General features: G+C 45.9%; 1 protein-coding gene across 1 annotated transcript in view; it reads right to left on the bottom strand.

The window, feature by feature from the left end:
* PIP4K2B (phosphatidylinositol-5-phosphate 4-kinase type 2 beta) overlaps positions 1-8,961 on the bottom strand; it is a 320,769-nt gene extending 311,808 nt beyond the window's left edge. The window contains exon 1 of the mRNA XM_069237479.1: positions 7,876-8,961. Within this exon, the coding sequence (XP_069093580.1) occupies positions 7,876-8,025 (150 nt within the window). The 5' untranslated portion in view covers positions 8,026-8,961. The remainder of the gene's footprint in view (positions 1-7,875) is intronic.
* Positions 8,962-16,036: the final 7,075 nt, after the last annotated feature.

Raw genomic sequence — 16,036 nt, 5'->3', positions numbered from 1 at the left:
GAGAGTTGATTTGTATCAGAAGGGTGGTACATTGAAGACGAGTCCTTGCAGTGAAGACAAGTGTTCAAGGTGGTTACTCATGGAGATTCAGAATTTCAGAGGAAAGGTTGTTGGTGGTGAGGTGATCTGTTTGAGTGCGGGTGTGAGTGACATGGGGGTGTCAGGTGCAAGAGCAGTGAGGTCATGGAGACTGCCTGGATATGTGGGCGGTTATATATGTGAGAAAACTAGCTATGCCAAGTGTGTCTGGAGAGCTTCCTCTTTTGGTAAAGACCTCCGGCAGGCATGTTGTCCAAATGTTGTGTGTGTTTGTGTATTGTGCTGTTTTTGTGTTGTTTTTTATAGTTCTTGTTTTTGGGAAGGGAAAGGGATGTGTTATATTGTCCCGAGCTCTGCGCAACTCAAACTCTGTTGTGCGTCATTGAATGCTCTCTAAATAAAGGCATTTATGGCATCACAGGGTTCTACAGGTTTGATCACTGCAACAGCAGTTTTTGGTAGTGCCTGACTGGGAATGGTTTGGAGGGTTTTCAGCTGATTAAATAAATATTTCTTCAAACACGCCTGTGGTATTCCATGTTTGACTACAACACAAACACATATGCCAAAACTATTTAAAGTGTGCAACAGTGTGGACCGATCACAATATCATAATTCAGAAGAGATTTCAGCCGTTTCTATTTAAAGAATACAGAAGTCACTGGGCCACATATTCATAACAACCATGTCACTGCAGACTTTGCACATACAACTGGAGACAATACTTCTATGGGCTATGGGCAGCAGCATAGAAGATAAACATGTTCCAGAGCTATCTTGTTATGCAAAGTTTTTAAGCTTAATTTTTTATAAAAGAGTATGTGAACATTTGATCCCTGAACATTTTAACTTTTTTACTTTCTGGCATAATCATCTTCTCTTATAGTATGATCCTTAATTTTTTTTATAAGTGGTTATCCTTTATAACAATTAATAGAACAATAAAGTTACTCATTCTTCACTTTGGTCAAACAGCTACAAAGTGTGCTTTGCCGGACAAAGTGAAATGGCTAGTAGAACATGTGAATCAGAACTATCCAAATAAGGTACCAAGACTACTGCACAAGAAAATTAAAAAAATCACGTTGTCCTTAGCATTAAAAAGAATGCCATCTATAATGAAAAACTAATTAACTGTGTTTGAAAACAGCAACACTTTGATAAATAAGCCATGTTGAGAGTAGAGGACAGGCCCTTCATCTCTTTATCCTGGTTTTCTAATCTGTGTCCATCAGACAAGGTTGTAATAAATATATTCTGCCCCCCACCCCTGAGCTTTCAGTTTTGTTTGTCTCAATAAGGCTTATGGAATTCATAGGAAAATCTGTTTTTCTGTTTTTGTGACTGTTATGCTCACAAAATTGTAGACCTAAATATGCGTCAATTTATGTACTGCATATGCGGTCACCACAACAACATTGGGTGCTGCAAAACTGAAATCATATACCAATCATGCAATGCTATATCTGGAGACATTTTTCATATCCCAATAGCTGCACGAATATCCCAATCCATAACAGAGAGAGACACTAGCTCCAAAGCACAATGATGTTGTGTGGTATGAAGAACACAGAATATTTTGTGAAAGGTCAGTTGCTAGTGTTTTTAGGACTGAAATGGTTGTGCATCTTTCTACCCATGATTCCAAAGCTCACAAATATCCAAAGTAAGCCACAGAAAAAAAGACATTTCAAGAACTTTAATCGCCAAATTCAAATTATTCCATGTGTAGTTTCCGCTGTCCATTTTGATGTTCACAAATGACTTCTAGAATCAATGATACAATGTGGGATAAAACAACATTTCATTTACAAATTTGTGGTTTGGCCTGCTGGCTGAACCAAACAAAAATATGTGCCTGACCTAGTTGAAGATGGGCTCCTGTTGTCCATGGATCGGTCATGGGCTGATCATGCAGTGACAAAGCAATATTTGACTAGAAGAGTGCATTAAAATGTAAACTGTGCATGAAACCTCACTGGCCTACTTTGTAGTTACAAACTGTTCAGAATGACCAGTACTTTGTATCAAGATCCCTCATGACCATTCAAGGACCTGTGGACCATTAAACGTGGGGCTATACTGCCTGGTTACTATGCTACAACAAGAAACAAGACAACAAACTGAGTCTGGGTTAAGAAACCTGCTGGAGGAGAAGTTATGGACAGCATCCCACAGAGGAGTGCTTGCCTGGAAAGGGGAGTTAATCAGCCCTGCTGCCTAGGCGGACAAACTATTCATCTAAGAAATTTTCCAACGAAAATCTGACATGCAACTGCACGGTGTCAATATGTTAAGTATACCCAATATTTCCATTAAAACATACTGACCTCCTGAGGTACTTGACCTGTCCCTTGCCTAGATACTTGTAACTTTCACCTAGCCTTAATGTGCCTTATTTGCCTCAAGCATTTCTCTGGTAGTCGTTAAAATTCTGGTCCTTAAACAATAACACTTCTGTCTGGGCACATTTTGAAAGAATCCTGTACTTCTTTAGAATGCCATATGGTAAGCTTTAGCAGGGCCAATCCGTCACACTTAGGTCATGCAACAACTGTGCTAAGTCAATGCATGGTTTTCCTTTTAGCATAAATTGTTCTCTAACAATACCAAATCTGCCCCAGTGGAATCAGCTGGTTCAAATATGCAAAGGTGGAACGAAAGTCGGTGTTTAAATATAAGAGGAAGGGGAATTAAACTGATCACAAGGACTCCATTTCGCTCAGATGTCCTGTTGTACAGTAATTAAGTAACAGGGTTCAAATTATATCTATAAGTAAGGAACATACAGGCAATCAAATGCCCAAGTTGTATTCCATCCTGGAACCCACATTAAACAATCAGACTCGGTTATGTTCCAGTAGAATCAATTACTATGAAAGTGCTCACAACATTGCATAGTGGTATCCACATGTCGTAATGTGGCTCATATTCCATGAAACAACTGAACGTACAAGTAACAATATGGCTGACGATTATGCTGTGATAAAAATCCAAAAGCAACACCAGATCTCATTTTTCAGGCGTTACAGGAAACCCTTGGACTACACTATGGATCCCATTGAACACTTTTGATGAATCAAAATAGTGCAGATCCAAATTATTAAGCAATACACAAACCTATAGCCTGGTGCACTTTAACAACAACAATGCAAACACAAGTCTTGAAGGTTATGCTGTGATAAAACCTGCCATCACTGATGGGACTTAGATTTCATGAACTAAGAAGCAATGGGCTCCACCAGGACAGATCACGTGCCTTAGTGGGATTCACAGCTAATAAAACAACATGCTCACTCGGATCCCCAAAGAATCGGGCTTATACAATATCACAGATTTAGTCACCAGCTACAACATAGTACAAAGGCCATGAGGTAAAGACACAAAATTACACAGCTGTTACCTGAGGCAATGAAAGAAAAAGAAAAACTGAAATCAATTACACATCTTAGAATATACACTTTAGGCTGACGACAAATTATGAGGTTAAGACATATATAAGCGAATGTATAAACGAATCCAATTCAGAGTCCAACTATTCATGGGAGTCATGTAATATATTACGGCAAAGAACACTCACGTCTGTATTCAATTTTAAGACTAAAATCACACTGCCCACCCCAGCTGCAGCTCAATATGTTGGAAAGGCCCTAGCTGTTAACTAAAAGGGACCCCTAAAAGAATGATTGTTTTAAAAACAAACAAAACACTAATCAAATGGTTTCATTCACATATGGTCATATATTGTCCCATAAAGCTGTGTCACAGTAATAGCAACATTAACAATTCTGCAAGTTCTCTGTTAATGTGGAAGAGGCTACATGACAAAAGCAGTAAACGAGATCACAAGAGAAGATATGGAAATCTATGTGTTACAAGAGATTTGGAAACTTAGTATCAATGTGGAGAAGGCAAAAAATTCAATGGGAAGAGCAGGACAGGAGGACAAATTGAGGGCCATTGTGGAGTACGGACAAGAATTGAGGACAAGAGTGGGGAAAGAGAGGAAAAATCAATTATCCAGAGGGATCCAAGGAGGAGACTCACAAACAAGAGCAACACAGTGGGACAGCAGTCAGAGGTTACTGGGCTCCAAATGTGGGAAGTCTAGTTACTATACACTGGTGTCCTTTGGCCACAGCTCTAACACCACAAAATGAATTACCAAGCACTCTGTTCATCCTCCGGCATACAATGGTAAATTGGTTTCAGGAACAAAACTTCCTAACCCTTATTGAAGCAAGTCAATCTTCCATGCAAACAAAGTGCTCATTGAAGCAATTCAGGGTATCTTTCTAGTCATACCATTCATTCACTATCGCATGTTGGCTTGAAGATTTCGTCTTTATGAGTTGTGCCACCATCTTTTGGAGCCCTGGAAAGCAGCCCACCGCATCCTGGATACAAGACTCAGAGATGCTCGTTCCAGTCTTCTCTAACCAAAGTCAGGTCAACTCGGAAAGGATGACCAAATAGGAGTTCAAATGAGCTAAACTGCATGCCTATTTCTGGTATCTCCCTGTTGGCAAGCAGAAACAAACACAAGGAGATCCCATTTCCTCTTGAGTGGCGCTGGCACAACCCCATAATGTTTGTGGTGATATTAAACCTTTTCATTAGTTCAAGGGTGGTACACTGTGGAAAACTTATAGGCGACTCTTCATCTCAAATGACTCACCTAGGAAATTGGGCTTTCTTTCAGAAATCACCAACTTAGCAAATCTGAAAAGATGCTAAGAAGAGTCCTAACTACAACCTTGGAAGTAGTTTTCTTCAAGGATACCACATTAGGATACCTGGTGGCATGACCCTTCATAAGTAAATACTTGCTGTCCAACAAGGAGGGGATGAAGGTGTCAAACTAGCTGACAATGTCAATGCCTACTTTTTCAAACGGTACACCAACTGTGGTGCTCTTAGGGGACCATCAGCAGCAGCTTGCTAGCTTACTTTAAGCAATTTCATCTTCCCAAGTTACCTTCAACTTCATCACCATTCCAGAGGGGACATAATCGTATGTAATATTTCAAGGGCCCATGAGAAAAGGGCAGTCTGCCTCCATCAAATAACAAATCCTGCAACTTGGGTAATAACCTATAATCTATATCTACTTCTATAATGGAGATCCAGCCGTTGAGCTCTACCCGGGATAAAGTGTAGTGTTCATCTTGCCAACAAGGCCACATTCCCTGAAATTCAACATATCCTCTTGTCAAAAGGTATGCCCAGTGTACTAGGGTAGTATAGGCGGCAGTGCCATATGGGTGCATTCCAACCATCAATGCCCACCTTGGTCACAATACTATACACAATTTCAAGCTTGCGGGTCATCTTGGGTGAGGATCTTTATGAATGGGAATAGGAGTTTTCTTTCCAGATTTTGGCTGGGCATAGTTACCTCCATCATAAGCTTCTTCATTTACACCTCAATAGATTTGCTTTCTGTTCTTGAGTTTAAAGTGCATTCTCTAGCTCCCCCTCTCTCTTCTATTTCCTTCTTGTTTATAAGCGGATCAGCTCCATCTCCTTTCATCCATTTGGTCCCTTCCAGTTTTCTCATGTGCCTGGCAAACCACTCACATCTTCTGATAAAACTATCTGGCCTTCTCCTCTGCTAAATCATTAGTATGCTGGATTTACAGTTCTGCGTCCTTCACTTTCCTAGCATAGGAAAAGTCAATCTTTGAATGACAATTTCAGGGATATACCACTTTTTCTTAAAATTCTGGATCATTCACGTACAGTTTTTGCCACAAACAATTATTACTGGTAATTAAAAAAACATCAGGCGTACACCAAACATGTGACAAGCACTGGCAGTGACAATAAACCTGATGTTATCCATCAGCCTTTTGGCTTTATCAATGTTGGTTTTGTCATGTAGTTTGTAAAATATTTTTGTTTGAGGATCTGCCAGGCCCTCACCAATAGATTAAAAAAAGTCAGTTTATGGATTTACATTATGTGCTGATGTGCTCGCCGTGAAAAAGGAGAATGCTGTTACGCACAGAGACGTTAGCCAATGCCTGAAGAAATGTGAACCACTGCCCCATGCTCTATGCTTAAAGTCTGGAAAATGTTTATGGCACAATAGACCAATGGATGAAAAGGGCTTTATTTTATTTATTAAGTAAAATCAAAAGGACTTGGCTAACTTCAGGCCTGAGAAGTAAGAATTTCATTAACAAGGAGAATCAAGTTTGTCATCGTTATTGAGAAATGCATGCTTCAGCTCCAAGACTGTGGTGCACCACTGTCCACAAATTGGACCAACTGTGACAACGAATGGGGGTATTCCAGTCAGGGTATAAATGAGGAGTGAAGTTGGGAGACAAGACTGTGTCATGAAAGATGGTGGGGACCTGTGAAGCCAAAGTGAGGGGGATGGTGAGGAGGTAGTGGCCGCCAGACCAAAGGAGGAACAGGACAAGAGGCCACTGGGCTAGAAGAGAGGACCAAAGGTTGTTGGACCTGAGGAGACCATAGGCCATCTAAACCAGACCAGGAGAAGACAAAAGAGCACCAGGCCAAAAGGTGGATGGACCAAAGGGCGCCAGGCCCAGGGGGAGAGAAGAGAGGGCTAAAGGTTGCCTGGACAACATTGGGACGGGGACCAAAGGCCACTAGGACGGGGGTGGGTTCGGAGACCAAAGAAGTGGTGGGGACCAAAAGAAGGGGGGTGTGAAGGGGCCAAAGGAACCAGCTCAAAAGGGGGGAAAGCCAAAGGCTGTCAAATAAAAAGGCGGAGGAGAGAAAAGGCCACCATGCCAAATACGGTGGAACAAAGGAACCAAAGAGAGCACGGACAAAGGGGGTGGAGAATTGCAAGGGCTGCAACAACAAAAGGGGGGGGTGAAAAAGGCTGCAACAACAAAAAGCGGTGGATCAATGACTGCAAAAGCAAAGTGAAGTGGAGGGACGAAATGCTGCAAAAACATGGGGTGGGGGGGGAGGGAAGCTGCAACGACAAACTAGGGGAGGGTGCCAAAGAATGCAACAGGAGAAGGAGTAGTCACCAAAGGGAGCGAGGGCCAAAGGGAGCGAGGGCCAAAGGGAGCAGGGCCAAAGGCCAAGGGGACCAAAGCCTACAAAGGCGAAAGGAGTGGGACCAAAGCCTACAAAGGCGAAAGGAGTGGGACCAAAGGCCACAAAGGCAAAAGGAGTGGGACCAAAGGCCACAAAGGCAAAAGGAGTGGGACCAAAGGCCACAAAGGCAAAAGGAGTGGGACCAAAGGCCACAAAGGCAAAACGAGTGGGACCAAGAGACATGCAAACCAGATGCAAGAAAGGCGGTGACAGCAACACATTTGGGGAAGGTGAGGAAACAAAGGAGGAGCAACGAAGTTGGGGCCCTAAGGAGGAGGAATAGAGAGACCCGAGAGGGGTGGAAAATAGATTGTTTAAAAGACGGGGTTGTGCCTGGTGGAAAAGAAAGTGTGAACTCAAGAGGTGGCAGGGGGCACTAGGAGGGGATATAAGGAAACACTGGAGTACATGCCCTCGATTTTTTACTTCCAGTAGAACCGCTCATATAGACAGAATCCTAGTGCTGGGACACTTCATCTAAAGCAGCCATGCGCTTTTCAAACGTAATAAATATATCATACAGGATGAGCAAGGATCGCAAGGGATGTAGGAAGCAAACGTAAGTGAGGCCATGAGATGAAAAATTGATTCCACTGGATGAGATTCTTACAGTCGCAATGGGAGGTAGTTAAATGTAAAGGGTCAGCAGTCAAAATGGTGGGCATTAGAGAACATGATGACAATTGGTTTCAAAAGATGAAAATAATGTAATACATTTGTCTCCTCTCCCTGTGTGTCCTCATTACTTACCGTATGGTTGACTCCCCACATAAGGACGCTGAGGAGGGGTTCACTGGCTCTAAAGAGCTTCACCTTCTGACATACGAAGTGCTTCTTCTTGGTTTTGGTTTTACTGGCGCTGAGTGCGGCTGCCGCCGAGGAACTGCAGTTTGCTGCCATGGCTCCGGGATTTAGGGGAGGGATGTAGCGGAATGTATGAGCCCTAAGCAGGGATGCCCTAGAGTAAGAAGCTACGAAGGAACTGCAGGTCGCCTAAAAAGGACACTAAAAGCCTGAGCCTTGAATTAGGCAGCAGAGATCAGGACGGACCTCGGTTGTAGTGGAGGTTCCAGAGCCCTGGTGCAGGAAATATGGGTGAGAACACCTAAAGGCAAATCTCAGAAACTGAATTAGAGCCTGTGAAGAACAGGTAAGATTTTGTGGGGGCGGGGCTAGAGTCCGCTAGGAAGGTGGATTCTGACAGTGACCGGTAGGAAGGTGGATTTGTGGTCCACAGTACGCAAGACAGATTCTGATGGGGAAGAACACAGCTCGGTATGGCAATCTCGGACACAGAGTGCACCCCTGAGATAGCGTCCGGGTGATGTGGCCAGTTTCCGCTATGTGAAGCAGAACACAAATGGGGATTGACACTTTCTGGTCGGTGGTGGAGGTTCTCACTTCTGAAATGACACTCTCCGGTATGGCAGCAGGGCCCGGAAGGGTGGACAGTCTCCGCTAGGAAGGCAGAGTCCGGGAGAGGGCTAACAGTATGTCATAGGGGTAAGGAAGTCCGAGAGAAGCTATCTTCGGTAAATGCAAACCAGGAGGTGGTTGGTGTTTCCACAATTAGCTAAGGCGGAGCCCGGCGTGGATGTCTTTTTTTCCCGTGAGGCGGTCGCAGTGTCTGAGCAGAGGGCTTGCGTGCCCGGGTGTTGGTGGGGTCTCCCGTAGGAGGGCGGAGCTGGGGAACTGGAGGGCGGAGCCCCGGTGGCTTCTCAGCGCGCCATGGCCTCCTTTGGCTCCGGCCACCTCCCCGCTTTCTCCCCGCTCCTGTCGCTGGCTCTGCAGCCACCTCCCTCCTTCACTGACGCGCCAAGATGGCGGCCACCTACAGCCACTTTGAAATAGAAAAAGGACACTCCGGTGAGCATAGAAAGAGGACTGTGGTCCTCGGGCCTTCATGGGCAAAAACGCCCTCAATGGCAAAAACTGCCCTCTTTCGCGAAGGTGATTGGCGCTTGCGCAGATTACGGTAGTCTTTACAATCTTTCAGGGAGCTGTCGTTGGGTAATAATGCCATCTGTTTTAAAGTTTTTGAAAGGTGCGAAAGCAGGCCGTGCGTCTCGTGTTTTACCAGCTCCATAGAGGTACAAATATTTCACAAACAGATGAAACCATAAATGAAGTCAATTCTATGTCAGGACCGGAGGCGAGGATTATGCAGATCTTTCTTCACTGTTTATTAAATAGCAAGTTCAAAGTTTAACAGAAAAAAACACAAAGCGACTACAAGTCCCATGAGTCTGCTTCCATGGCAACCAACATCCAATGAGGATCCGCTCCACACGCTTGTATAAATATCCCCAACCACTCATTCTTCCTCTTTCTTCACTGCTCATAGCCAGATAAGTGCGTTTACTTCCTCTGAGTTATTTCTTCCGCATTGTTTAAATTCTATCATGCGCTGTGTTGACTGCTTGCGCACGTTCTGCAGCGTTTATTTTTAGCAACGAGCGTTGCTAACGATGCGTTACCACAGCGCAGTAGGCTTTCAGACCAAGCGTATTTTTCTCTCATGGTAACGCGTCGGGCCGCCTAGGCGCTCAGCACTCAATTACCTCAGCATCGAGGAATTCAGAGCCTAGGCTTTGTTTTTTTCCACACCCTACCCCACTTACACCGCGCTGCAGTTGATTACCCCAGCAGGGAAGATATTTACAGCTGCTGCTTGCGGCCCTTTCGGGCTTTTCAGACAGCAGATAATAATTTTCTTTCTGTCGACAGAAGTGTGGGAAGGGATTACCCTCTGTAGATTTTTTTGGGTGTTTCTTCTGTCAGGTGCCCCTGAGTCACAGGATGCAGTCCGCACAGGACCACGATTCTTTTCCCAGCATGTCCCCTGATGAGGGCCCCTCTCACTGCGTCCTACCCCCGGGGTGGATATGAGGTTCTTGCACGCTATCGCTCAGGCCCTTGCTCCTCTCAAGGAGAGCGTGGCGCAGCTTACTGAACAGGTTTCCAAAGGGATGGGCGTGTTTGGGGCGACGGGGGCGGAGAGTAGTACCACTGCACTAACGGCCCCCAAGAAATCACGCAATCGCGATGCGGGCACCTTGAAGACGTTGCGCTCCTCTCCGACGCCTTCAGTAAGAGTGCGCGCACAAGCGCATACCCTCCCGGGAGGGGTCGATACCCGGTGTCATGCGTGAAAAGCTTCACAACAAATGGGACCCTGATACCGGGTCACCTAAATGCATCACAGGAGACTCAGATGGGGACTCCTCCTCTTTGGAGGACGATGAGCCCGGCTGCTCCTGGCGCCCCGGAGCTTCCTTACCAGATCCTCTGGATCCAGGGGACTCGGACTCTGATATGTTCGAACCAGAGGGGATCTACCACCCTCGTTCCTCGGAGTGGCAGCCGGATCACAAGGTGGCCGAATATGTAGCCAGTAAGATTCGGCAACCTCTAGATAAGGAGGTGCGGGCCCGTTTAAAGGCAGAATGCCCACGTCCGACATTATCAGACAAGGTTGCAGCTACGCCGGATATTGATTCAAAGATGTGTACCTTCTTCCCGAAGTACACTAAAGACCATAAGAAGGGTATTGACCGGTCCTGGAGGCCTTGCCAGGACAAGCTCCTTGACGTGTTGGGACCTCTGACACAGATTATCCAACTGGCGGAACGTGCCAAGCAGTCTAACACGCCCCTTCCAACAGATATCGTGGCGGGATGGGCCCAGAGAGCTGTTTGTCTCCTGGGCAACGCCAACTGTGCCATTTCAGCTGAAAGGCACAGGTCTTTGCTCATTAAAATAGACCCCAAATTGGGGGAATTATCCAACTTGGAGACAGGGGCAATTGCCCAGGGCAACTTATTTAGCGATCCCTTTGTCAAAGAGTTGGGCAAGTTCATTGCTACCTTTTCTGCCCGGGACAATTCTTCCATCAAGAAGATGTTTCCAGGCAAGGTTTTTGGAGGGGCCGGACGAGGCAGGGGTCGCTCATCTAGCCGCCAGTACCAACAAGGCCCCATTTCCTACAGGAACAACGGCTGGCGTGCTGGTCGCCAAGGAACTTTCTTCCCCAATAGAGGCAGAGGAAAAGGCAGAGCGAACAGGATCGCCTGGGGGGCAAATAACGCCCCAGGAGGACCTTCTGGTAAGGCTTATCCCTTCTTCTCCTCAAAATCTTGGAGGGAGGTTACGCTTCTTCAGAGGCAATTGGGGGCGCATCACCTCCGATGCATGAGTGTTGCAGACAGTCTCCGGGTTTCAGGTTTTTGGGGAACCTCAACCCAGGAGAGGACCCCCACGCCCTTGGTATTTTCAGTTGCGGAATCCAGGCTCATAGATTCAGAGGTCCAGGAACTCCTCCACAAAGAAGCCATATGCTTCATGTCTCTCCATCCCAGGTTTTTCTTGAGCAACATTTTCCTGGTGGAGAAAAAAGACAAAGGGTTTCGCCCGGTAATCAACCTCCGGCCATTCAACGACTGGGTGATATACCGACATTTCAAAATGGAGGGTATTCACATACTTCGGGATCTCCTGTTACGAGGGGACTGGATGGTCCGACTGGACTGCAAGGACGCATATCTCACAGTTCCGATTTTTCCTCCTCATCGCAGGTTTCTGTGGAGAGGTCAGGTGTTCGAGTTCACCTCTCTCCCCTTCGGACTGTCATCGGCACCATGATGCTTTACCAAACTCCTCAAACCTGTGGTGGAGGTACTTCGGTCGCAAGGGATCCGTCTCATCATTTATCTGGACGATCTCCTTTTTATGGACCAATCCAGGTCTCAACTTATATCCAATGCAAGCACAACTATTGTGCTTCTGCAGGGGCTGGGTTTCATGATCAACCAACAGAAATCAGAACTTCTGCCTGCTCAGTCGATGATTTTTCTGGGTTTCCTCATAGACTCCCGGTCAGCGTCTCTCAGTCTCCCGATCCCAAAGATCTCCAAGATCAAGAAGGAGTTAAGGAAGGTCTTGAGGCGCGACAGGATCTTGCTATGTCAGTTAGCCAGAATAGCAGGCCTAATCTCCTCATCGATTCAGGCCATTTTTCCAGGTCCCCCCACTACAGGGCCCTTCAACGCCTCAAAGCCTATCACCTTCGACGCGGGGTGACGTATTCTGAACTAGTCTCCCTTTCTCGGGAGGCGACCACAGAATTACACTGGTGGCTAGACCACATGGAAGCATGGAATCGCAGGGCCATTTTTGGAGCCTCCCCGGACCTGGTGATAGAGTCGGATGCCAGTCGCCATGGATGGGGAGCGCGATGCAGGAACATATCGTTCGGGGGACGCTGGACCCCTCAGGAACTCACCAAGACCATCAATTGTCTGGAACTCCTTGTGGGTTCTTTTGCGATCAGATCCCTGACTCGGGTCAAAAACACCTGTGTTGTTCTCCTGCGGATGGACAATGTGTCTGCGGTGCAGTACATAAAACGCTTGGGGGGGGGGGACGCGGTCGAAGGCCCTAGCGGAGTTGGCAAAAGATTTTTGGCATTTTTGCCTCCAACATCAGATTTCCGTCACGGCGGAGTATCTCCCGGGGTCCCAGAACATTCTAGCAGACTGAAGTTGCCGATTTCTGATGGATTATAGCGATTGGCAGCTGGATCAGTTGATTTTTCAGGCAATCATGGATCGATGGGGTCCTTGTTCAGTGGATCTGTTTGCGTCCAGGTGGAACACCCATCTACCTCTGTATTTCAGCTGGCGCCCGGATCCGGGAGCTGCGGCAGTGAATGCGTTCCTGCAGAACTGGGGATCGCACCAGGGGTATGCATTTCCCCCCTTCCTTCTTATCCCGAGGGTTTCAGCTCAGGTTCGTCGTCAGGAAGTGACAGTGGTTCTGATAACCCCCTTGTGGAGATCCCAGGTGTGGTTTCCGACTCTGCTGGAACTCTTGTGCGATTTACCAATACGTCTTCCGGTCTTCCCCTCGATTCTCCGGGACCCGGCAGGCCTTTTTCACCCCCTAGTCCTTCAAGACACTTACCTCAGTGGCATGGAAGATTTCAGATCTCGCTGGCAAGACTGCCGACTTTCACAGGAAGCTAAGAAGTTCATTGCACAGGCCTGGGCACCAGGGACAGGCAAACGGCATAGATCAGCATGGAATCGATGGTCTCTATGGTGTATGGACAGACATTTCGATCCCATGGGGGCCTGAATTACGGACATCATAAACTTCCTTGCAGAATTATCAGAGACTGGTCTGGCTTATTCTACTATAAACTCTTTTAGGTCAGCCATCTCGGCGGGTCATCCCCCTCTTGATAACCGCCTGATCGGGGAACACCCTTGGGTCTGTAAACTTCTCAAAGGTATCAGGCTTTCCAGACCTCCGCAACCCAGATATTCGGAGCTCTGGGACATCAACCTAGTTCTTCGTCTATTATACTCGTGGCAGGACAATCAATATCTTTCAAGGAAGGATTTGTCAGCTAAGCTGGCCATGCTATTGTGCCTCATTTCCTGTAAAAGGGTATCGGATGTTCGAGCCTTAGATATCTTAGCTAGAGTGTTTTCTCTGGAAGGAGTAACCTTTATGGTTTCTAGGAGAACGAAGAATAATACCAGGTCAGTATCCTACCCTGTTTTTCCTCATGCTCCCAAATTATGCATGGTGGGGTGCCTGAAAGTCTACGAGGAGGTAACAGCAGAGTTTAGACCTCCGGGTGAAACGCAGCTGTTAATTTCCTTGAAGAAACCTTTTAAGGCAGTCTCCTCCCCTTCCATCGCCAGGTGGATCAGATGTATTTTGACCGAATCAGGTATCAACGTACGGGTGTTCAGGTCACACTCTACTCGAGGTGCCGTAGCCTCAAAGGCCATCCAAGTGGGTGGCAGGTTAGAAGACATTATGAATGCGGCAGATTGGTCTTCCGAGTCTACTTTTAAAAAGTTTTATTTTAAACCAATACACGAGGCAGTCTCCTTGGTAGTGAGTAAGCTTTGAACTTGCATAATCCTTGCCTCCAGCCCTGACATAGAATGCAAAATTTCCTAGCTCTTGTGAAGGAAAGTTTCAATTCTGTTAAGGACACGGAGGCGAGGAATATCCCACCCTAGACTGGATACGTGTTTTTCCCACCCGAAGAATTATGGGAACTCGTACTGAGGTGGTATATTTATATATATATGTACAGAACCGTATTTTCTTACACGTTTTAAAATGTTACATGTTAAATTCTGGAAGGATTAAACCCTTGCTTATTATATATATTTTTCATCTGAGATTTCTGAGATCTTGTAAACCAAACAGGTTATATTCACTTTTCCTTGGTGACTAGCCATGTTTTTAATCTGGTTTAATCACTCATATCTTTCCATAGGATCCCAGACAACGGCCACTTGAGAACCCTATGATTCCTTTCGTAGTGAAGTCGAGGAAGAATGACGTGGTCGGGGATATTTATACAAGCGCGTGGAGCGGATCCTCATTGGATGTTGGTTGCCATGGAAGTAGACTCATGGGACTTGTAGTCGCTTTGTGTTTTTTTCTGTTAAACTTTGAACTTGATATTTAATAAACAGTGAAGAAAGATCTGCATAATCCTTGCCTCCGTGTCCTTAATAGAATTGAAACTTTCCTTCACGAGAGCTAGGAAATTTCGCATTATACCTATGTGTATCTAGTTTTTGAAAGTAAAGTTATGGCCAAATCTTCACTCTTACTGCCAATACAGTAAGACATGTTATATTTATTGTATGATAAAAGCAATGTTATTCAGTGTATTATACAATGGCCGACACGTTTATTAACTGATGGGTGCTAAAGAACAAAACAGTGAACTTGATTGGAGCCAAGGAAAATCAACTTAGATTTATACACCTGTTTAGGTGCTGTAGGCAATTCTTCTCATTCATCTTCGATCGGTTAGGGAGTCCTATATACTCACTTTCCTTACAGCAGATGTCGTGGCGGTAACTGCCTGGTTACTTACCGGTAATTTTCTTTATCCTTAATCTGCAGAGCTGCCAAGTTTCCCATGTCCATGTGTGATATTCTGATCCAGTCCAGGGTTTTTCCTTTGAATTCCGGGACTTGTAGTCCTGTTTGCTAATGGAATAAACAAGACTACAAGTCCCACATTTAAAAGAAAACAGCTTAATTTGAGCACCACACCAGGCATCGACCTGGGAAACTTAACAGGGTTGAGGCCACTACTTCCTCGTCACAGTCACTAAACAGATGACCCCACCTCTGATATGAGGAAGAATAGGAAGTTCAACATGCAGTCCTGCCCTGCCACAAGCCATATGAGACCTGTAAAAACCAAGACCCGCATTACAACCCTGGCAGTCGGTGTTAAAGCGGCAGTAATACCGCCAACAGGCCGGCGGTAAAAAAAATGGGATCACAACCACAGCGGAAACTGCCAACACAGACAGCCACTTTAACACTCCGATCGCCACGGCCGTAGCAACAAACACCACGGCGGTCAACGCCAACAGCCAGGTGGAAGACACCCCGTCACAACCCGCTATTCCGCCAGCTTTTCCGGGACGGTTCCAATGCCATCAAAAGCATGGCGGAAACAGTGTTTGAAAGGGAAACCACTCACCTCTCGACACTCAACGAAGAACCAGGACGCCATGGAGCTCGAGCTACAGGTCCTGTCCATGCTGGTCTACCTCCTCATCTACCAGGAGTACCAAAGGCTGCGGCAACGACCACGGTGAGTACTGCACCTAGTACACAGGGGGGAAAGAAAAAAAGAGTGACACCCCCACCTTTAACCCCACCCACAACACCACACACACAAACACACGCAGCAACATTATATTTACACTCCGTAACCCCCTGAAAGAACGCAAGGACAAAAGGAATAGAGTGAAATCATTAATATTTTAGAAATAGGCAGATATACGTAACAATTATAAAAGCAGTATTTACAAAAATATACAATATGTACAGAAGGCCGTACATTGTCCTTTCCAAA

This window comes from Pleurodeles waltl, chromosome 6 (assembly GCF_031143425.1).
Source record: "Pleurodeles waltl isolate 20211129_DDA chromosome 6, aPleWal1.hap1.20221129, whole genome shotgun sequence".
Classification (NCBI taxonomy): Eukaryota; Metazoa; Chordata; class Amphibia; order Caudata; family Salamandridae; genus Pleurodeles; species Pleurodeles waltl.
Note: the sequence above shows the minus strand (reverse complement) of the source record. Positions and strands in the feature narration are given on the sequence as shown.